General features: G+C 38.8%; 1 protein-coding gene and 1 non-coding gene across 11 annotated transcripts in view; both read left to right on the top strand.

Moving 5' to 3' along the window:
• Positions 1-23,806, top strand: part of OSBPL6 (oxysterol binding protein like 6) — a 202,918-nt gene that overhangs the window by 162,363 nt on the left and 16,749 nt on the right. For 7 of the 10 annotated variants that reach the window (XM_070475976.1, XM_070475975.1, XM_070475980.1 and 4 more), the window contains 5 exons: positions 4,067-4,232; positions 7,731-7,864; positions 8,653-8,676; positions 15,077-15,184; positions 17,085-17,222. In XM_070475976.1, the coding sequence (XP_070332077.1) occupies positions 4,067-4,232; positions 7,731-7,864; positions 8,653-8,676; positions 15,077-15,184; positions 17,085-17,222 (570 nt within the window). The remainder of the gene's footprint in view (positions 1-4,066; positions 4,233-7,730; positions 7,865-8,652; positions 8,677-15,076; positions 15,185-17,084; positions 17,223-23,806) is intronic. The other 3 variants (XM_070475981.1, XM_070475977.1, XM_070475983.1) reach the window with 1 other exon arrangement.
• LOC139038111 (small nucleolar RNA SNORA79) lies at positions 4,497-4,639 on the top strand. Its single transcript, XR_011491058.1, has one exon. It is a non-coding gene; the product is annotated as a small nucleolar RNA SNORA79 (small nucleolar RNA).

Here is a 23,806-nt window from a genome sequence, read left to right as displayed (position 1 = left end):
AAAGAAATGAGAGGGTACAAAATGGTGAATTTTGATGCTATTTCTCGATGGCTATGCAAACTTACACTTAGCAAAGGAAAATTGTTTTCTGGAAAGAATGTTGAGCTGAAAATCAGAAAATATAGTGTGGAAAGGAGAAAACCACAAAGTTAAATGGTGTTTAATTCACATCTAGATGTTGATTTGATTTTTTTTTTAAGAGAAAATAGTATGGATTTTAGGTGGATAGAGGAAGTATTGAGATAGATAAGGCAGATAACCAAAACTTGCTTAGAACAGTCAACTATCCACATGGAATATGAAATAGAATATGTAAACACAAGAAACTTATGCTGGATAAAAATACATCTAAATATTTGCTTAATCATAATATCCTATCAACTTTATAAATACAGAGTTCTGAGTTCATAGCAAACATTAGTTTTTTGGCTGTTGTATAATATTTCCTGAATTATGGTCTTGCTTTTGCTGCTGGTATATTTTAAGACGAAAATTGCTGAAAAATATGAAAAGATTTTGGTTGTATTCAAGAGAATGGATATCGGTGTATGGACTGTTGGTTTTATGCTTCATAATTAGTGACTGACTCTTGATTTATATCTGAGTACTTAACTGGATTGTTTAAGAGACAGAAATGATTTTGATTATGAAATGAACTAGTGACTTGGAATTTATTAGAGAAGTGACTGAAACTCACAGTTCTGTGAACATTTGAACAAAGAAATATTTTAAATTGATTTCATAGTTAGTGGTTATCTTACACATGTATTCAAATAAGATGAATAAAGTATCTTATACTGACATGGTAGCAGATTCTGACAATAAATACATGTAAAATCAATTTTAAAATTCTTAAATGTAACCTTTCATTTACAAAATTCAGAAATCCAAATGATTATTAGAGAACGGTATCTCAGTATGGAAAGGAAAGGTCAGTCATTTTATGAAAATACAAATGTTTCCTTAAATAATATACTTCTAAGATGGCATGCAGAAGTGATTGTATGTCTACTGTGTTCATTTTTAATTGCAGATAAATATATAATGAATATAATAAAACTGAAATTAGAGCCTATTTGAATAGAATAGGTTTATATTTTTTTTATTTGGAAGTGCAGAGAAAAAGGTTTTGAAAGATGGAAGAATTAATGCTCACCTTCCCCGCAGGGTAACTGTGACCACAGAGGTTAAGAATAACTTAAAGCAACTAATGAGCAATGTTGGCACATTTAGTCATATATTCAGGAATAACTAGAGGGAATGGGTATTCTAAACTCTCTAGGACCTATACTTTTAATTGCATACCGGAGCAGAGCAACATCTAGCAGGCTCTAACAGAATCATTTCTGCCTCCCTCGGCCTCCTCACCCACATCTCAGTGACCTGTCACTGGCGACTCAGCCCTCCTCTTTCTTTGACTGCAGTGGTTCCCCTTAACTCCCTGTCATTCCTCCTCCCAAAACGAAAATTAGCCCACGTGTTTGAGTCTATCCTATCCTGCTCGGTGCTTTTTATCTGGAATTTTTCCAGGAGGTTCCAGTCACTTGTTCTCCTTGCCCAACGCAGATGTGTTAGGGCAGCTGAGATTGCTCCCAGAGATAAGTACACCCAAAATGTTTCTGAGATTTGTTCTTGTTGATTCTTAGCACTCACATCCATGATGGTCCACTTAGGCCCTCAGCCAGACCCATCAGAATAGGGGGATGGGAAAGAGAAGCACTAGCGCCTGCCCGTGGGGAGCCCTGAGAGTCCCAGTGCCCCTGGTCCTCCCCGCAGGCACCCCTGTCCGCGTGATGCAGAGTAACAGCAGCAGAAGCCTTCACTTTGGCTCTGTGAGCTGTGTATGCTGTGTCTTCTGTATACCTGCTGTTGTATGCTCTCTTTCTTGTCCTTGTTTGCCATGTTTTTCTTCTCAGCATCTGATTGAACTTTTAATAGAGAGGCCTTTATCTTAGGAACAAGTCTGGGTCCTCACTGGACTCTCTAGGCCCCCACTGCACCCGGGCCTCCCATCACCCCCTCTCCCTCCCTACCCACCCAAGGGAGGAGACCGTGTCTAACACAGTGCTAGCCCCTGGAGTGTTAGGGTGCCTGAGTGCAGGTAAGATCCTTTTACATGATCCTCAACACATTTCATTTTCCACCATCAAACACCTACATTCCTTTTTCTCAAATGCTCTCCTAGTTCCTTGTATCCTGAAACCACATCCTTAAATCTGCAAACTCCTTGGTCTGTCTATTTCTGCTAGTCACAGTCTCTGCCCATGACCTCCTCATCACCAACATTTCCATGGACTCTCTCTGTCCCTCCTAGAGGGCCTTGGGCTGTCTCCTCTTTCTATTAATAGATTTAACATCACCATAGTCATGATCAGCAATTTTTTTTACCTGTCTTCAAACATTCTTCTACATAAATCCCATTCCTTTATAGATGTTTTAGAAAACCTCAATCATTATTGTCACAGAGTTGCCGGGATAGGATTCCAGCAAATTATTGAACCCGAGGACTCCATTTTCTCACATGGGTTGTCTACACTTTAGTATCTGTTCTCTGGAAGAGTCATAAATTCAGTTGCTAATGAGATAAACAAGTTGTTGACATCTCCCAGCCCACTGTAGCCAAGAGCCCCATGGAGGATGAGGAAGAGTTACTCTGATGTTTCCAGATAACAAATGCTTCAGATATCCTATATTACCATGCTTAGCTTAGCTGAATCTGGGGAAAAGCTTCATTCCCTCTTTCTTTCCTGGGAAGCCTGAATATCTTTTGAGATAAATAACTCCTTGCCAGGACCAAGCTGCATCCTGAGGACCCTCTTAAGTCTCAACTTCCATCACCCAGACCCACAAACTGCAGCTCAGGCTAGATTTTGGGGGGTCTCTCCTTCCCCCCCCCCATCCTCTATGTCCTCTGTGCACAGACACATGCTTGCTTGCTCCCTCTTGCCCCTTTGCCTCCCTTTTTCTATCATGAGAGTTAAAGCTAAGTCAAAAAATGAAGAAAGGAAGAGGGTCTAGCATGCCTATACATCAGACAAAATACTGGTTCCTTCCTCCTACAGCATATTTTCTGTTAGATAAAGGAGGTGAATTAGCTTTTAATTTATACAAAATTCAGCTTGTGGAGGTATCTAAGTCTGGTTCTTGAAGGTAATTGAATGCATATCTGTGTAGTAAGAATTAGGGGAGGTTACTGGTGATCTGATTTATAAAAGGAATTGGCATTCTCATTCTTCAAGAATGGTTGGCTGACAGCATTTATAATGGTCAGGTAGAACCTTCTAGAAGGAGAGAGAAGGAGTATTTTGCCTCCACCCATCAGAAGCCTAGCCCAAATCCAAGGGCAAGGAAGTGCCTCTAGCCATTTGGGAAAATCTATAGTAGTATGACTTTATTTTACTTAATGCTTTTTGGCCAGTTCATAAGCCATGTTCATGTATGTGACAGAGTTGTGTGTCATATACAAAAGTAATGATAGTAATTTATGTAATATTTCATTTACAGATGTTTTTTGATAAATCAGTTGCAAATTTAATTGCAGGTCTCTTTAAGTCATTGTTATATGTAGTATTAAACTTACTTATGTTTTATCTAATGACGATGGAGCAAGTGAATCTTTCTGTATATGCACCTCTTGAATTTTTACCTGTTCAGTGAATTCTTGCTCCAGACTCAGAAAGAAGGCGGCATAAAAAGCCATCTGACTTGAATACCCAGACCTTGTGAGAGAAGGTCAGCTACATCACAGTTCAGATTGCTTTCTGCCAGCATTGTTTCGGTGGGTTCAGAGCTGAAGCTTGTCTGGGATTATGCCTTTTCTTACTGTCATTTTGCCATCATCTCTCCCTGTGACAGTGAACAGCCCATGAGTCCGTAGCAGTACTAATTCAACTATGGGAAACTGAGATTCCTTCCTACCCGAACCACCTGCAAAATAGATGAGTACTGTCTCCAAGTGTGTCGCCAGGGAGGAATCTGTTATTTTGGAGAACAGAGTAAATTTCTGTGTAAGAGATTGTAGGACAATGTGCTGGTGCTCTTTAATCATTTGTGTCCTCCCTTTCAGGTTCCTTTCAGTGCCACCATGTCCCCCGTTCGCTTGCATTCCTCCAACCCCAACCTTTGTGCAGATATTGAATTTCAGACTCCCCCTAGCCACCTCACAGACCCTCTGGAAAGTTCAACGGATTATACAAAGCTTCAAGAAGAATTTTGTCTAATTGCACAGAAAGGTAACAAAAAACGTAATGTGGCCTTTATAGTGGCTCTCTGCCTTGATGGGAAGTTGCCATTCGTTCTCTTACCCTTGTCTAGGTGGTCATGGTGGCAAGGTCAAATGGTTTATATACTTTTTGCAGTTCTATAGATAAAACACAGTTGGATATGATGACTGGGAAAACACACATCATAGGTTTTCAATTTTGACTGAGGAGAGAAAGTATTATTGAGGGTGAGAAAAGGCAGAAAGACTAAAAGGGTGAAGTCTTTGATGTCTTTGATGATGTTCCTCCTTTTGCCTTCTGACCTGGCACTAGGTTTTTAGGTCATCATAAATTAAAATTTGCTTTTTCTTCACTCAGAGAATATTAGAGTAATGGGATTATCTGTTTATTCTCTGAATTTTCAGAGTCAAACACTTAGGGAGAAAAATAAGATATTATGTTAGGCAGACGAGCCCACAATACTATTCAGCATCTTTTTTTTTTATCATGTCATACATACTTGTGAGTTAGCAGATTCTGTTTGAAACCTTTTTTTTTTATTATTATATGGCACTCACTGATTTTACTTTACAGTTTGTGGGTGACGAATCAGGAGGGCTCAGCTAAGCAGTTCCTCTGTCCTCCGTGGCATCAGCTGGACTCTCTCCGTGGTATTCAGCTGGAAGCCTGGCTGAATGGTTCAAGGGGCCTTCACTGGCACTTTCGTTGGACAGCTTGGAGGCTGCAAACAACTCTGTCCCTCTCCTCTCCCCTTCCACGGCAGCTCAGGGCTCCGAGTGGAGTGGATTGCAGTGGAAGTGGCCAACTCTGGGTCTGGAGCATTGTCCCTTCACTGCTAGTCCAGATTAGAGGGGAGTGGACATCCAGCCCACCTTGGAGTCTCTGTTTTGATGCTAAATGTTCAGTAAGTCATGTTACAGAAGCTCCACTGCTGTCATCAGGCACAGAGAGCAGTATCATAAATGAGAAGCAGGAGAGTGGAGAGCAGGAGGATTGGACAGTCCTGACTGTTCACCAAGAAGAGCCACAGCTCCTAAATTAATTCCCTCCCCTTAATGCTAAAGTATCTAAATTTCAGCCACTGACATTCATTTTTACCTCATAATAGTGCCTTCCCAGTCATCGTTTTTTGAAATTGTAATCTTTAGGAGAAAGGCATTATGTTGTTTTCAGTCACTAACACCTTATTATGAATTTTTCGCATATATTTTTTCTGGGGCTACTGGCAAGAGGTTATGAAATATTCTTGAAAATGTGTGTCAAATGGAACATCTCAAGTAGTGCCCCCCATAATATTCAAAAGCCTAGTGACTCGGGAAAAGGAGAGGTGCACCCTGAGGATATTTCTGAGAAAGCTGAAGTCAACAAAAATGCATACTCTCAAACCATCAGCAAAGATGTACTACCAGAGGTTTCTTTAATTCCACCATCCTGAAGCAACAAAAGTAAATCTTCTCCCCCCACCCACCTTTTTTTCTACAGATTTTTCAATTGAGATTCTGTAAGGCCAATTCTCTTTCACCTGTTTTACTCCTTGTACATTTTTATTATGTCTTAGCCGGATGCTAATCGTGTCATTAGACTAGAGCAATGCTAAATTATTTATGTAACAGCATAGATTTATGATCAGGAAGCCAGTGACTTTGACTTTTAATGCAAGATTGTAGGAACAGGTAAAATGAGGCAACAAATGTGTGAATTAAATATAGCACAGCTTCTAAGGGAAGATGGATAAATTTGAAGGTAGCCCCAGGAAAGCTTTATGTATTTGGTTGCACTCCTGAGGCTTTCAGGTAATCCAAGTTTCAACAGACTTGTAAAGCCTTTGTTGAAACAGCATATTTTCTTTTCAGCCATGCTTGGGGAAAAAGGTGGCTTTTATATGACTATTGAGTGAACTCTTTAGGAGAAATTATGGATTTTGAAATGAATGAGAATCCACTTTTAGAGCTGCTAGTTGGGTTAATGTATTTCAGCTATCAAGTTATTACCTTAAAATTGATGACAACTGGAACGTAGCACATAAATCAGTGAATTGTACATTCTTTATGATCCCCTTATTTTTCCCCGTTTAATTCAGGTCACTACTTTCTGCTAAATTTGTCCGCTTCTTTTAAAAGTAACCTTTCTCTTACAAGGAAATCCCTATTTTAGAAGACTTTACATTTTGCAGAAACTGTTACTATAAAGATGAGTTGGAAATTCAACATTTTTATGTTTCAAAATTAAAGACTGCCCTGGATTTTTACAAATGTCTGTTGTTAGGTATGCAGAAATGAGGGTGGAGGTTGTTTTTAGTTGCCTTTATTTTGTTTTACTTTATTTCCAGCTTTATTGAGATAAAATGAACATGTAACATTGTATAAGTTCAAGGTATATATGTTGATTTGACATACTTATATATTGCAAAATAATTACTACCATAGGATAGCTAATATCTCCAACACGTCACATAATTACCATTTCTTTTTTGTGGTAAGAACATTCGAGATCTACTCTCTTAACAAATTCAGGTAAATAATACGGTACTATTAACTATAACCATCCTGCAGATTAGATTCCCAGAACGTATTCATGTTATAACTGGTTGTTTGTATTCATTGAAAGCACTTTTGATATCATGATGTTTTTGGCTGAGAAAGTAATGCAAGTGTTCTTAAGACCAAATCATTTCAACAAAACAGAAACAGAGTCACAGATGTAGAAAACAAAGTTATGGTTACCAGTGGGGGAAGAGGGAAAGAATAAACTGGGAGACTGAGATGAACATATCCACGTTATTATATATAAAATAGGTAACTAGGAAGGACATACTGTATAGCGCAAGGGATGCCACTCAGTACTCGGTATTGACCTATGTGGGAAAAGAATCTAAAAAATAGTGGATATGTGTATATTTTATAACTGATTTACTTTGCTATGCAGCAGAAACTAACACATTTTAAATCAATGATACTCTGATAAATATTTAAAAAAAAAAAACCAAATCATTTCCCACCACAAAGAGAACTAGCTCCAACTTCTAAAACAGCTGTTTGATTTATATTTGCAAGACTCATAAAATGCCCTCTTTTGGATGCATACTTTGGGGTGATAATTTGATAGTTCTAAATTATTTGCATGATACTTCATTGTACACATAACTGCCCTAGTATTATCATTGACTGTGGCAGAGTAAAATTTGTTCTCTTTTCCTTCTAGGAATTATAGGTTAGTTTCTAAGTATTGAAATTTAAAAATTGTTATTTAATATGCTGCTTCCAGGTCTTCATTGTCTTATCTGGTATGAAATGGTAAAACTTTCATCCTGATTAATTACCATTCCCATATTTGTTTTGTATTTAGATATTCTGGTAGATTCCATTTTAAGGCTGACTTTCAATTAGACTGTAACATAACCTTTCCAGAAAATATTCATGAATGAGTTACAAGTGCTGATAAGTTTATAATTCTGTTTATTTTTCTGGATCCATTTGATCCTTTTCTCTTACTTTTCTCCCCACCCAGTGCATTCTCTTTTGAAGTCTGCGTTTAACAGCATAGCTATAGAGAAGGAGAAGCTTAAGCAGATGGTTTCTGAACAGGATCACAATAAAGGCCACAGCACGCAGATGGCACGGCTCCGACAGTCACTGTCTCAGGTAATTGAGAGTGTTTGTATCACTCTCAGGACATGTTCCTAACCCTCCAGGCCAACTGTGGGAGTGGAGACAGTCCATCATGGGAATGACACAGCTGTCTGAAATTCCCCCAAGCCATCACAGTGTCAGTATTAAATTGTACTACTTTTCTTCCAAAAGATATCAAGGTAACACTGACAATCAACTGAACTTGCGCAAACATAATTTATATTTTGGCTGATTATAATGCCCCTCTGTGGTCTTATAAGGCCATCCCTGGTTTAAAAAACTAATGCATTTATACATGATTTACCTACACATCTAAACTGTCCAGACTATGTCCAATCCCACGTCAGACAAAATCTACCAGATCTTCCACACTTAGTATTTTTCCTACTTATGATGCATTTTAGTCTGTTGAAAGCTACTGATTACTATTACTTATTTTTTTATTCTTTTGATTTGCACTCTTAGGATTTTCTTCCTGTCTATGTTCCCTGAATCTAGACTCTAAAATTTCAGTGTATATTTCACACTACAATATGTATTACTTAATATATATTATATTGATCTTATTAATACTAATCAAATCCCTATATATTTCAAAGTTGTAATTTCTGTTAAAAATCCTTTAAAACTACACTTCTGCTTTCTTAAAACTGAGCACTTCTTCTGAAAGTGCTTTTCTTCACTTCGTCTATAAATGCACCTTTAAAATTTCCTTTAAGACTTCAATGTTGTTATTGATTTTTGTGTGAGAACTCAGTGATTACATAAAATATTGTTCACTTCCTGGTGCCTTGGATCAGAGCGAAGGAGCAAGCAAATCCTGGGTAAGTGGTTTTCCATGTGGATCCGCTCCTGCTTGAACAGTTTCCCTCAGTTCCTGCAAATTAGACTTAAACCGTCTCACCATGTTTTATGTACCTGAACTGTCAGCTTCTTTTCAGTGTTAAGTTTCATGTTATTGAATGCTGTTGTCTGGGCCACACTTTCTGCTGTTTGCCATTAAACACTGTCAGTTGAGGCACATATGCTGCTTGGAAACTCAAGAGCCTGCGCATTCAAAGCAATAACTGGGCGCCAGTTTGCAGAGGGCTTCCTTCACAAGCACACTTTAATGGTTTGCCCTGGCCTGATCTCCTGTCATATATCTGTTGAACACCTTGTCCATCTTAATGGATCTACTGAATCATGATTCTAAAAAGGATCATAAATCAGAAAGATCAAAATAATGGCTAGTAAGCATCTTGTATGTCATCTTGCAAACATGTCAAATACACTTTTGTTTCCCTACATGCTGCAGTGTTTTATTCAGATGTACTAATGATTAAAGGCTTAGTGGTATGAAATAAGCTCGTACTAAGAAAAATGAGAAAATTTGCTTGTTTCTTGCTTGCTTGCTTTTTATTCGCTTCTTGGTAAGGCAGAGAATGGGCTTCCCTGGTGGCTGGTTAAGAATCTACCTGCAATGTGGGAGACCTGGGTTCTATCCCTGGGTTGGGAAGATTCCCTGGAGAAAGGAATGGCTACCCACTCCAGTGTTCTGGCCTGGAGAATCCCATGGACAGAGGAGCCTGGTGGGCTACGGTCCATGGGGTCACAAAGAGTCGGACATGACTGAAGTGACTTAGCAGCAGCAGCATAAAGAGAGTTATACCCTATCCACTAGAGAATCCCATGTTTCCAGTTCTGTGTTATCTCAGCATTTTGGCTGTGTTTACATCCTTGTGTCTATACGTACCTTCCCATTGGGTGGGGTCAGGAGAGAAGCCCAAGCTGGAGAGAAAGATGTGGATATCCCAGTATCTTGGTGAATTTATAGCTGTTGATAAATTGTGTTTTCAGTCAGAATAAAAGAGGTCAGTGGTGCTGCTGTAGTGAACATTAGTATTTAAAGGACAAGCTGAAAAAAGAAAAGAGAATCCTTCGATGGAAACCCAGGGGGAACCACTGACGAATTTAGATAGCAATGACCACTGAGATCAAGAAGAAAGAAAAAAAAAAAAAAAAAAAGAAGAAAGAGTTTTGATAATTTCAAGAACAAAAAGGTTAATAGGATCTGATTTAGCAGTAAATGATATATGGACTGAAAGTCAGCCTTGAAATTTCACAGTCGCCTCAGTTTGTTTGTATCATAAAGAGAAAGAACTGACAGATAAGGAGACATTGAAGAGAGGGAACAGTTAACTGATGTAGCCATCCTGGTTGGCTAGCTCTGTTGTCCTCATTGTGCCTCTTCAAATATAGGATTTAGGATTAAACAAGATATGAAACAGCTTGAGTATATTGAGACAGCTGTTCTGAGTATGTTTTTATATTAATATAATTTCACATTACAATGTGATTGCAGGTAGTCTAAAGACATCATTGATCCTTTTTCAAATGTCATCAGTTAGAACCCAGGTTTTTTTAAATGAATGATTTCCAAGCCAAATCTCCCCCTAGAAAGGGAAGGAGAGAGACTATTTAAATAACTTATTAGATTAGTCTAACATTTTGGAACTTATTTTTTATTTAATGTAAGTTCTATTTACATATGTCTAATGGTTAAAATGCTGCTTTTCAATAAAACTTTTAAATATAACAACTTGGCAAATTCCATCATCCTTTTAGAAGGCACATAGCATAATAAAATATATAAAATTAGCATTTTTCACTACATGCTCAGCATAAATTTTTACCTGCCTTGATGGTGTAATGATTTGCAAGGCTGAACAGTGTAATGAATTTCTCTTCTATAGTAATATTTCACCCCTGATCTATACGTATACAGAGACATGCATAATTCTGATATTTTACTCCCATGAAGCTTTAAAAGCAAACTTTTACACCTGAAAGGCAGCATAGGTGTTGGATTTACATCTGTAGGACAAGGTATTTTATGTGGCATCTCTCCTTTTATAAATGACTTTATTTCACATCAGCTATAATTTTATGTATTAAACACCAAAATCAAATAATATATAATAAGACTATGGTAAACTCAGCACTCTAGATTACTATAGTAAAAGATTCAGCATGAATGAGTCTGTCTTCAATACATTACACTTTGTCACTGTTACTGGTTTGATTTCTGACCCCAGAGTTTATGCACAACTTGTGCTAAATGCTTTGGGTGTTGTGTTCATACAAGTGTGAACAGTACAATGATTCTCGTACTCCATCTACAATTATTATATTTCATTAAATCAGTATGGCATTCATTGCTCAATATGCCATCATTCTGTGCACTACTAAGAAAGAAAACACTACTTTCAGTTAAACTGGCCAGTGCTTCAGAAGTGTTAATTTTGAGAACTGTGCATCTTAGAGTCAATGAAATGTGGTGTGTATGGGAATGTAAGCAAAAAATTGGCTTAAGGCACATGGCAGCATAATTAAAATCCCAGTCATAGTATTTACCATCCTTCCTGTCTATAACATTTTATACATCCAAAATAAATATTCTGTGTTGGAATAAATGTTTTAAATATATTTGTTCCTAAATTTCACAGTTCCCTGAGACTTAGCCAAATTTGTTGTTTATGAAGATATTCTTCATAGAATCCTTTACATTTTTTTTTTTTTTAGCTATCCAGTAACTTTAAATCATTGTCATTTTGGGCATAATTTGGTAATGTTTATTTAAAACCTTCAAAGTATTTTATGCTTTGGTCCTTTGGTTGATGGCTGATATGCATAATCTAAGGGAGTAACGCTGAATGTAGAAAATGTATGCACATAAACACTCATGGCAGCATTATTTGTTCTAATAAAAATCAGTTAACAACATCATAAGTGCCCAATAGTAGAAAAATAACCACCTATTCCACAGTTACTAAAATCAAATTTGTGAAGAGTTTGCAACATTAAATATATATCTTGTGTACCAAGAATAAATAGCGAAGGATATAGAGTATGTTCCTGTTTTTTTTGGTTCCCATTTTTTAATGTGAAAAATGCATAAGAAAAAAGCTAGAAAGAAGTATACCAAGCTACCAAAAGTCGGTTGATTGAGTAGCAAGATATGAATTTTTTAGAAATATTTTTCTACTTTTTAGCATTTTCCAAATACACTATCTTAGTGTTAGTTTATTTTAAAATAGAAAACAAGGTGATTTTTAAGAGCCAGCCATGATTTGATTCTTGATAGCTCTAGCTTTGACAGTTGGCATACTCACATTCTCACTCCTTTTGAACCAGTTTTGCTTTTATCTGAAGAGTTTAAATCTTCCCATAACACGCAACTCCATTCAGTAGAATGCATTTACTATGCCAGACTCTCCCCCACTCTAAGGTAATTCTCACCCATTGTCTGCCTGGGTGGGAAAATGGTAGTTAATAGCCAAGTAAGTGAGGATTTGGGCAATTCATTCTGACTCAGAGCTTCAAGATGGTAGCTTCCTTCATAGCTTGGTCAGGAGTGCTGTGTCTCGTGGATATATGGCACTTGAGTGTGTATGAGGTGTGGGAAAGTGAGCATACCTTGTGGAGAGTTTATACTGCGGCCTGAGCCCGCTCATGAGAGCAAGTGTGAGACTCACTGAAGAAGCCAGGCGTGGTTCCTGAGCCGAGGCTGCTTCCGGCCACTAGCCCTTCACCCCATCTGCCCCTCCTAGAGCAGTGTTATCCCTCGCAAGTTTCCATGCCTTTTCTTGCTCACAGGCTGGCGCCAGTGGCTGGCGGCTTGCCTCCTTTCCCCTCGCCTCACCACTGTCCAGGCTCCTCGGCTGCTTTCTGTGTGTTGTTCCTGCCTGTGTTCAGCGAGGGAAGTCGCAAATGTGGTCCTGAGTCATGGGGCCCGGTTGCAGCCACCTCCCACTGCGGTCTGTGTCCCGAGGCGCGCCCAGATGGGCTGCTGCATGCTCTGCATCTGCTTACACTTCCCACCCTCAGGGTCGCCGGACTTGGAATAGTACTTATTACTTCCAGGCTTTTTTTTTTGTGCTATGTAACAACATTTTTCTACCACTGCATTATATGATTAACACAGTATTTCTTTAATTTTCAGCTCATGTCCTATTGATATTAGCAGCTAGAGGCTACCTCCTGTGCCTTCAGACACACCTGTAGGCAGGATCACATTTAATGAATATTGGATGAGATGAGAGATTACGTGGGAGTTTAACTTTCTTAAATATCCAGGGCAAGCAATTCTACAAAGTTTCCTTATGAATGGAAAACTTGTGTTTTAAACTCCCACCTGCTGGGGCAGGTGGGGGCGGGGGCAGGAATTACTTGTCGTTGCCTGTGAGTTTTTGTGGGGTTGTTCTGTTAACTTTTTTCCGGGGCAACAGAAGGTGGTGTCACTTTGAAGAAACCCTTACGTGAGGTTTCTGTGAAACCCTGAAGTCGTGAATGTGATTCTGCCATTAAAACCATCAAACAACATACAACAAGGCCTCCTACTTCCAAGATAGCAAAATATATCTGGGTCCAATTATATCAGTAACTAAGATGACTTTCAGTACCCTTGTGGAGACAGAAAAACAATGAAAGAGCAAATGAGCATATATAGTTGCAAAGCATAGGAGTGATGCAGTATTTTTTTTTTCAAATTTCAACTGTTTGAGATTTTACTCCAAGAAAAAGTTCCTGAGCACTTTTGCAGAAAGTAAAGGTACTGGGAAACACATGATTTATTTACTAAAAATGTAATCACCTTTTTTCTCACTAACACATTCCTGTTTGCTCAGCGAACTGGACACATATTTTCTCCTGTCTGCAATGTAATGACTGTAGGATCTGTGTCCACCTTTAATCCCTCAATACCTGACAGCCCACAAGACCAAATGTATTCTGTTTTGCATGTATTTTACAGACTGGTTCTAAAGACTTTAAATGAAACCCGAAAGCTGTGAGTGAAGAATTTTCTCCTTGAAAAGAGAAAACTGAGGGAATTCCCTGGTGGTCTAGTGGTTAGAACTCAGCACTCTGACTCCCAAGGCCAGGTTTGATCCTTAGTCAGGGAACTAAAATCCCATAAGCTGGACAGGGTAGCCAAAAAAAAAAACAAAGCTGAGCAGAAAGGAAAGAGGGGAGACTATTCTATGCTGCATGCTCAAGGACTCTGCACCGCTCAATGCAAGTGTGAAGTTTAGCCACTTTATCATTTATCCTGGGTGATTGAATAGGTACCAATTTAGAGTTGGGCTGTTGTATCTGTGTGTGTATCAGTTTAGTGTATTCATTGACTCCTTATGAAGAAAAGCAGAATCCTCACTCCCTGGGGCAGCTTCACTCTTCAGTAAGTCCTGACATTTATTTTCCATTCTGAAATATCCACTTCCATCTTCTCATTGCTGGTTTTAATGGGAAGGAAAGGAGCAGTCCAGCTTTTCACTGGGCTCTGTCCTCACAAAGGTCTCTTACTTAAGACTTGGTGTAATCTATTCAGCCACATGTGTCTTCTGTATATGGAACAGATTTCCATGCACTGATGTGATCCACGAGCCTCTGTCCCCAGGGCCCCTATAGGGAGCCCATGTTTATGTAAATATGTTCCCTTTCCACCACACACACTAAACTGGGATACAGCAGATGGTGTTTTACTGATGCTGACTTAGGGTGTGTTAAGAATCATGAGATGCAGAGAGCTTAGTTTCCTGTCTGTGATATGGTCTTTATTATGCTTGTCAATGTCTGCACTGTTCAGGGAAGGCAGCTTTGGTCTACACTTGAATCAGTTCTGCTGTACTGTCATAGGTACTAATTATGTGCTCCTAGAAAATGGAAACACAACAACTGTTTTCTTTCACCAGGTCAAAATATAGCTCTATGAAACATAAAGCCAGTTCATTGTTCATTCCATTTACAAATTATTTATAAAACATCTGGCTTTGAAACAACTCCCAGATTTTAGAAACTGGAACCAAAAAGAAAAAAAATTAAAGAATCAATAGTTTTTATCCTAGGGTATAAAATGTTATATGTATGTGGTGGTAGACTGGGCTTGGATATAGTGGGCCTGACTGTAAAGGATAGAAAATTCCATGAATCAATTTTATGAAATCCTTGAACTCTTTTCAACCCACTACTCTACTAAGCAGTAGTCTTATATTGCAAAAAATGAATACCTTAATTCTGAGCCATTTCTTTGCTTCTTACTGGTGGGATCTGGCCTATGGTGGCTCCAAAAGTTACAGCTAAAAGCATCATAGACTTTGTTGTCTAAAGTGTACCTGTGTGCTGGTTCTGCTTTATGTTTGCTCAATAACTTGAAATTACATGTGTGGTTTTTGTTATTTTAAGGCACTCAACCAGAATGCTGAACTAAGGAGCCGGTTGAACAGAATACATTCAGAATCTATTATTTGTGATCAGGTTGTTAGTGTAAATATTATTCCTAGCCCTGATGAGGTAAGATTCATTTTTAGTAGATATAGAATACTTATTTTGTAGCATCTATACCTACTGCATATTTTTATTTATTTTTATAAACTTCTTTCACTACTAATGCAATTCCCGGCATAAATCTTGTGTTGCTGACAGTTCAGTGTCCTTTGGAGTGAAGGATATACATGAGCTTAACATCATTTATTGTTGGTGATCGGTTGTCTATTTTTATTTATTCCTGTGTTCATCTCATGCTACTGATTATTTAATTTATATGTACTCCAGCTTGTGACTTTTCTGTCACTCCTCATTTGAAATATTCATTATCATTAATGGTCCATGAAATGTTGAAACAAGCACTTTTAGCAGAGAAGGTGCTAAATAAAAGTTTTCTTAAGGTTTGTTTTAAAAGTTCTATCTAAGAAGAGACATCACCTGACCTTGCTAAGAAAATATTATTAGTGCTGCTACAGCTCCTGGTGATGATGCTAATAATTAATGGTTAACATGTGTCAAGCGAATGCTTACTATGTGCTTGGTATTGCTAACCCACTTTACATGTGTTATCTCATTTGATACCCCCAACAACTCTCTGATGTAGGTGCTATTATTATTCCATTTTTCAGAAGAATTTTTGAAAAAAACAGTAAGAGGATAGGAGAATATTCAGTATTTGGACTTAACATGAGTGTATAGTTCCAGTGGCTCAGACAGTAAAGAATCCGTCTGCAATGAAGGAGACCCAGGTTTAATACCTGAATAGGAAGATCCCCTGGGAAGGGAATGGCAACCCACTCGTATTCTTGCTTGGAGAATTCCAGGAACAGAGGAACCTGGTGGGTTAGAGTCCGAGAGTCTCAAAGAGTCAGACACGACTGAACTACTAACACTTTCATAAAATTATTATTTTTAGCCAGGAGAATTTATATTTTTGAACAGTAATACATGTAACAAGGTGAGAGTTTTAACTAATGCTAAGGCCATATTTGTACCAAACATACATTTTTCTAGAAATCTGTAAGTATAAGGGTTCTACTATCTAACTGCTTAAGAAATACCATCCCCAGACAGCTTCTCTTGGATGTAAGTTACCGACCCTGTCTCCATTCACCTCCATGGGTCCTGTGATCTCTGATGACACTTACGCCCCCTCAACTGCCCAGAATCTAGAATATTTCTAAAATTTTATCATTTAAAAATTAGTCAACAGTCTCAGTATGAATCTTCTTTTCAATTTAAAATGTGTATTAGAAGTACTAGATGTTTAAAATGTATAGTTCTCTTGCCTGTTTTTCTTGTTGCAATTTAAATTGCTTTCTTGAAAGCAATATCATTTGCTATCATTGTATGAATAAAATTACAGTTTGAAATAAGGTTCAATACTCTAATCATATGTTTCATTGGCTAAAATTCGTGATCAAATTGGAAAGTGACTTTTTATATCAATATATTTGGTCTCAAAAATTAGTCTTATAGAATGTTTTCTTAGCATATTGCTAGTGGTTACTACAAATACTTTTTTTTTTTTTTTTTTTACAAATACTTTTTGAGTTGTAGTATACTGGTTAGAATATGGCTAGTAATGACAGGCCAAAGCATATGGCAAGAAACTTGAATCCACAGTCAATTCAGGGTATTTTGGGGCCTCAATCTGTTATTTAATCCACTAAATGTCAACTGAGCATAGATTGAAAATCTACTCACCTTTTGTCTGCACTTTTGGATTCTTCAGGCATATTGGAAGGAAATTTATGCAGTGGTCATTATTCAGTTGCAAGTGAAAATTGCTTGTGCTCACCAGTCCTTTAACATATGCTGTGAATTTTTCTAGAGATCTGGCTAGTACTTCATTGTCTAATTTGAACAAATAGCCATTCATACAAGGGAAGAAAGCGATCACACCATCTACTTTTCTCTCCTGTAGGCTGGTGAGCAAATCCATGTCAGTCTACCCTTGTCACAGCAAGTAGCCAATGAGAGCCGCCTCTCCATGTCAGAATCTGTCTCTGAGTTCTTCGATGCCCAAGAAGTGCTCCTCTCTGCAAGCTCATCAGAGAATGAGGTAAGGTTCCTAGATGCGTCAACCCCAACTGCTTCTGACCATGAGTTTGGGTAAAAGAAAGTAAGACTTTGGAACTTGGTTTTAACATCATAATAAGATGTCCAAATAGTAGCAAAGCCAAAAGCATGCAAACTGTATGGATTCCATTTACTGAGCCCTTAGCCTTCTGGGCACCAACTCAATACTCTTAAATTTGATGAATAAAAAGAAAGAATCAAGATTTTTTCTGATTTACCTGTACAGTTCATATTTCAGGATAAACAGATAGGTGATAACAGTTCTTTATAGAAGGAGACTAGCTAATAAATATAAAAAGAATGAGAGCATAAGAAAAATACCATTCGTATTTGTACATACAAACACACAAACAAACACACATCTTTGCCAGAGACTGAATTTGAATTTAGAATCATAATGTCTAGCATATATCTAGTTGGATAATTTTGGCTTTTGGAGGTTACCACTGGCTACCATGAGGCTTCCCTGGTGACTTAGTTGGTGAAGAATCTGCCTGCAATGCAGGAGACCCGGGTTCAATCACTGGGTTGGAAAGATCCCCTGGAGAAAGAAATGGCGACTCACTCCAGTATTGTTGCCTCGATAGAGGAGCCTGGTGGATTTCCAGTCCATGGGGTCACCAGAATCAGACACACTGAGCGACTAAACCACCACCACCACTGGCTACCACTAAAGATTTATTGGATTCCTGTCATGCTCGTGAATCTTGGCAAGGTCTTGGTCAGGTTGCAGAAACTCTTTTACTGAAATTTTAGTCAAGTACACTTTGATTTTTTTCTTTTTTTGGCGTGAGAGAAGCAACCAAAGCTCTTTCCTACACAGTTGTTTAATTTTGTCATTTAAGACTGCAGATCTGTAATGCATTTTTGCAAAAAGGGAATGAAGTAATTAAGTGTTAGTTGCTCAGTCATGTCTAACTCTTTGTGACCTCATGGATCGTAGCCCACCAGGCTCCTCTGTTCATGGAATTCTCCAGGCAAGAATACTGGAGTGAATAGCTATTCCTTTCTCCAAGGGGTCTTCCCAACCCAGGAATAGAACCTGGGTCCCCTGCATTGCAGGTAGATTCTTTACTGAATCTGAGCCACTAAGGAAGTTTAAAAGGAGATGAAATCATTGATAGATGTTATTTCCATATGCATAGAAAATAGATTGGAAGGAAACATCCTGAAAATTAGTAGTAGTTCCTTTTGGACATTTGGAATTATGAGTGATTTTAGAAAATAGAAATAATGAACACTTATCACTTTGATAATGGAGAAAAATTAAAACAGAATTGTTATATCAGGTACTGAATTTGTTACCTCATCAAACTAAGCACCTGCCTCTCAGATTCCAAGTCATAGATTAACAGATTCACAGATATTCCCATTCACAAGGCAGAAACTAGTTTAATTATAAATAGACAATTGATGTTATCAAATAGACAAAATAATCCTGTTTGCTGGTCATGTCTCTTTCCCTGTAGGCAAATCTGCCCAGGAAGCCTAATTATGGTTAGGAGGTTGGTGAGCAAGGAAGGAATGGGAACAGAAGTGAGCTGAAGGCTGTGAGGGCCAGGATGTAATTGCTCCAAAATGTCATCTCCATTACACGGATGCTCTCCCATGTGGTGGGGAATTAGTGTCTGTGAGTCAGTCTCTACCCTAGGGACCACAGTGCTGGAGACGTGCTCCCAGTATTTATTTCTTCTCTGATTCTCCCTTTTCTGGGATCCTGTTGCTGACCAGTTCTTTGTCCTTATTCAAGCAAACTTGACTATACATTATCTAGGCTTTGACCCACCATCTGATGACCTCATACCTTCCTGAGAGCAACCTAATTGCCCTATGTCTAAGTTCTTGGGGGCACATCTGCCCGGGTGCCCACTTGTCACTTGCACCAGCCACTGGGGAGACAGAAATGAAGATGTGAGGTGGGTTATTGCATGGGTCCAAGCTAGGTGGTGGTGCCACCACAGGGAAAGAGTGAGCCCATTGGCCAACAGAGGCGCATGGAGATGATCCATTCATGTTAAGGCACTGTGAACTTACCAGACCTCTCAGCGGAGGTATCTGGCAGCCTTTTGGATATTCAAGTCTACAGCTCAGGAAGAAAGCAGGTCTGAAGAGAAAGCAGGCTTTGGCTTGGGATCCACCTAACCACCGACCTGTGAGATGCTGCCATCTGGGTGCTCCACAGAATCTCTATTTCAGCGTGTCCAAATGAAGTAATTAATAACCCCCTAACACATGCATGCATGCACACGCACACACACACACACACACACACATCAAGGGAAAAAACACAAGCCTACCTCTACTTCTCATATTGCCTAAGTACTTTTCTACTTAAGTGTTCACATCAAATACCCGAATTTCCTCAGTATTTCCCTTCACTCCTATGCCTAACTACCACCCACCACCCACATTGTATTGCAACCCGTTCTGTATTCTGTCACCTAAATTATCTAAGATACATATATTTTCCTAAGAAAAGCTTCACTGCCTCTCCTCCCATTCAATTCTCCATCAACTCCCACCTATATTACCCTGTCAATGTCCATTACTAGTTTTCCTGCCTGCTTGCTTTCTGTCTTGAATCCGTTTCCACTGGGCAGCCTGGTTAACCTTTCCAAAGTGCAGATCTGATGGTATCTCTATTCCCCAGTGTTCCTAGGATGACACTAAACTCCTTAGCTACCATACAGAGACTCGTAATCTGGTCTCTGTTCTCAGCTGCAGCCTCTTGGAACCCCTGTTCTTTGAAGCCATCCAGAGGCCAACGGAGTACTTCCTGGAGTTGTCAGTTTACTGCAGACACCCCATGTCCCTTGCTGATACAAGAAGAGTAAATCTGCTACAACCCACATGGGAAAGAACTGAACTATGTGTTTGTTCCTTGCAACTGTATCTTACAGGTTTTCATAAAATGACTGTTTTTTACTCAAATCTCTTCTGTTTATCACAGCACTCAGTCTTAAGTATTTGAAGAGGCTGGAGATAAGCCCAAGTGACAGGCACCTCAGTGTTCTCAAGGTTGCTCTTCCCCTTTGGCTGAGACTTGTTTCTGAGACAACTCCATCTGTCCAGGTTTCTGAGTTCCCTTGTGATGAGATGCCCCCGGAAGGCTCCTCCAGTCTCCATACCACAGACTTGGCCAGCCCCCCTGGTTGGTTCACTGTATGTGTGAGAATCTAGTAGCAGCTGCAGGATGGGCTCAACTGCACATTCTCCATGACAGCTGGTAAGGGCTGTTGGGCCTCTGTGTTGCCACCCACCCTGGTTGGAACACTTCCAGGGCCATGCAGTCAGATTGCTCACTCGCTTCAGTCTACTCAGAAGTCACCTTCAAGCCTGCCCTGGATGCCCTGGCTACACTGTAGAGCTACCATTTCCTCCTTGCCCCTGACTTTTCACTTGCCTGGTCCCTTCTGATTTTTTTCCATAGTGTTTATCACCATCTAACAGAATATATTGGAGAAGGCGATGGCACCCCACTCCAGCACTCTTGCCTGGAAAATCCCATGGATGGAGGAGCCTGGTGATGGGGTCGCTAAGAGTCAGACACGATTGAGCGACTTCACTTTCACTTTTCACTTTCATGCATTGGAGAAGGAAATGGCAACCTAGTCCAGTGTTCTTGCCTGGAGAATCCCAGGGACGGAGGAGCCTGGTGGGCTGCCGTCTATGGGGTCGCACAGAGTCAGACACTACTGAAGTGGCTTAGCAGCAACAAAATATGTGTTTCATGTTTATTGTATGTCTCTCCCACTGGAGTGAGGGGAGAGATTTCAGCACTCTGTCTGCAGCACTAGAACATTCTTGTGAGCCCAGAACTCAGAAAGTATTTGCTAACTGAATGAAGGAAGGAATGCTTAGCACCTTACACATGATTAATCTGAGAAACCTGGGCCTTAGCTGTCTTATATTAACATTTTCTGGGACTGAGAGAAAATTCTTTATGTGTTTCACTTAATGAATGTACAACCTCTTTTTTAAAAAATGCTCTTTCTTATTTTCAGAATGATCTCCTTCTTTGTCTCTACTGTTAAATGTGTTTCTGCAATGCTGAATGGTTGCATTTTTCTAAATGGTCACATTTAGAAAAAAAATTTCCTAAATTCTTTTGAATTCCAAACCCCTTAAAGAGAAATATTTGGCTCCAAGACTTCTTGACCATGGGAGAGAAAATAAATATATATTAATCATTTTATTATAATACTGCAGAGTACTATATCCTTATATACAGTATAACATGAGTGGACCACAGCCAGCCTGCCCAGCCTTAGCTACTGCTCACACATGTGATAATATAGATCTTATTCAAGACCCACTGTAATTGTAGAATTATTTTATATTCTACACAGATCTTTCTATGTGGACATGGATATTGGGCCATTTCTATCTTGTGTTAGTTTGAGTGAAATTAGAAATTGAAGAGGATAGACTGTTTACAGCTTCTAAACGTTCATCTAGTAAACATACATGCAATATGAATTAGGTTGGGGCAGGCATTTATTTCCTCTAACATCACTGGATGTGATTAGCTTTATTCATAGTAATCACATGGAAGAGTTTGATTAACTTTTTATTTCTATTAAGGTTCAGAGTGTGACTTTCATGGGCCTGAAGGTTTAACCTTCCATTTTGTTGCAGTCATGGGAAAGTGGAAGCCTGCTGCAGTGGGAAAATACAAGTTAGAAAAAGACTTTATTCTCAATTTGCCATCTTTATAGCCTTTCTCAGAGTACAAAAGCAAAACTACAGTTATTAATTTATGCATAAAATCATTCTGCCTATAATTCTATCTCCTTAAGTGTATCAACTCTTCCCAACTCTATTAAAAATATCAGCAGTAAATTCAGAAACTGTAAAGGCAAAGACTGTTGTTTTTATTATATACAAATTTTAGAACCTTTACCTGACCATAAAATGGCATAAGCAACATTTAAAAAGAAATTGCAAACTAGAAAAAAAATGCTGTTTATATGAAGAGCTGAAAAATGTGTGAAAGAGAGTTTCACTAAAGATGAAGTTTAGACTGTAAAAAGAGATCTTTTATGTGTGTTAGGTAGATAGATACCAATGTAGATTGATCATGTGTAGTGTTTAAGTGGGTGAGAGATGGGTGCCCTCGTATGCTGATGGTAAGGATAAACTAATATAGTACAGTCTTCCAGGAGAGCAATTTGGTGACGTAGGGCTGAAGCCTAAGAGTGACTCATTTGCCCTAGCAATTTCACTTCTGGGAATAAATCTTAATGAAATTGCCAGGCAGATTCACAGAAATTTGTTTCCAAGATTGTTCATCCAAGTATTATCTATAAATAATAAAAAATTGGATGCCATGTGAATGTTGGTTAAATTCTTTGTGTTACGTAACTATCTGCCATTAAGTAAAGATGGAGAGCTGTTTTCATTAGAATGGGAGTATATTCAGAATACTATAAAATGGCATGTAAACCCATCTGCTTTTTCAGTATCTAAAGATAGATGTATCTGTGTGTTCAGATAGGCATTTTGAAATTGGGGGTAAAACCTACGAAATGTTGAAAGTGATTTCTTTTAGGTCACAGTATGGGTGATTTTCATATCATCTGTGTACCTTCATGTAATTTCTGATTTTTTACAACAAGAGTGTTCTGTTTTTGTGTTCAGAAAAGATATAACATATTTCCATTTTGAAGACAGTGAGTAGGTGTCAACAGCTTTCTTGCCTATAGTAAAAACATCGGTTTTCCCATTCCTCTGAATGGCTCTACAGTAATTCTCTGTTTTCTTATCTGCTCTTTCTCTAAATCCCCTTAGTACATATGTTGTCCTTAATTTTATTCTTATGTGAATCTTGGTTTCATTTTAGTTCCGTATTTTTCTTGTGGAGAGAATGACTTAATTCTTGATTTCTCTGTTTCCCTAAATCTTTCTTCCCTGCCCCCAAATTATCTGCCAGATTTTGTCTGTTACACTTTAAATGTGGTTCCCAAATGCAGCTGTACTGCCTGAAATGAACCTTACTGTGGGCATCTTAGTGAAATCAGTCAGTGTTTCTTATCCAGATCTACATAGGATCCTGTTATCTGCGCTCCCTAGGACAAGTTGCAGAGTGTCTTCCTGAGAACCAAATATGACTCTGTCATTTCCTTGCATTTAATAATTCATACGATTATATGTGAGGGCTTCCCAGATGGCGCTAGTGGTAAAGAACCTGTCTGCCAATGCAGGAGACATAAGAGACACTGGTTCAGTCCCTTGGTTGGGAAGATCCCCTGGAGAAGGAAATGGTAACCTACTCCAGTATTCTTGCCTGGAGAAATCCCATAGACAGAGGAGCCTGGTGGGCTGCAGTCTTTGGGTTACATAGAGTCAGACACAACTGAAGTGACTTAGCTTGCACGCATGCACAATTATATGAGAGACCTTATTTTGACATGCAAAGCCCTTCACAGTCAGACCTCTTCATCTTTGCCCCATCTTCTGTTATAGCCACTTGACTTCTTAATATTCCAAGAAGGAATGTTTTTCTCATGGTCCTTGCTTTTGTACACCATCCCTTCTTCTTGTACTTCTCCCCCACTTCTAACCCCC

The sequence above is a fragment of the Odocoileus virginianus genome, chromosome 13, assembly GCF_023699985.2.
Source record: "Odocoileus virginianus isolate 20LAN1187 ecotype Illinois chromosome 13, Ovbor_1.2, whole genome shotgun sequence".
In the NCBI taxonomy this organism is placed as follows: domain Eukaryota; kingdom Metazoa; phylum Chordata; class Mammalia; order Artiodactyla; family Cervidae; genus Odocoileus; species Odocoileus virginianus.
Note: the sequence above shows the minus strand (reverse complement) of the source record. Positions and strands in the feature narration are given on the sequence as shown.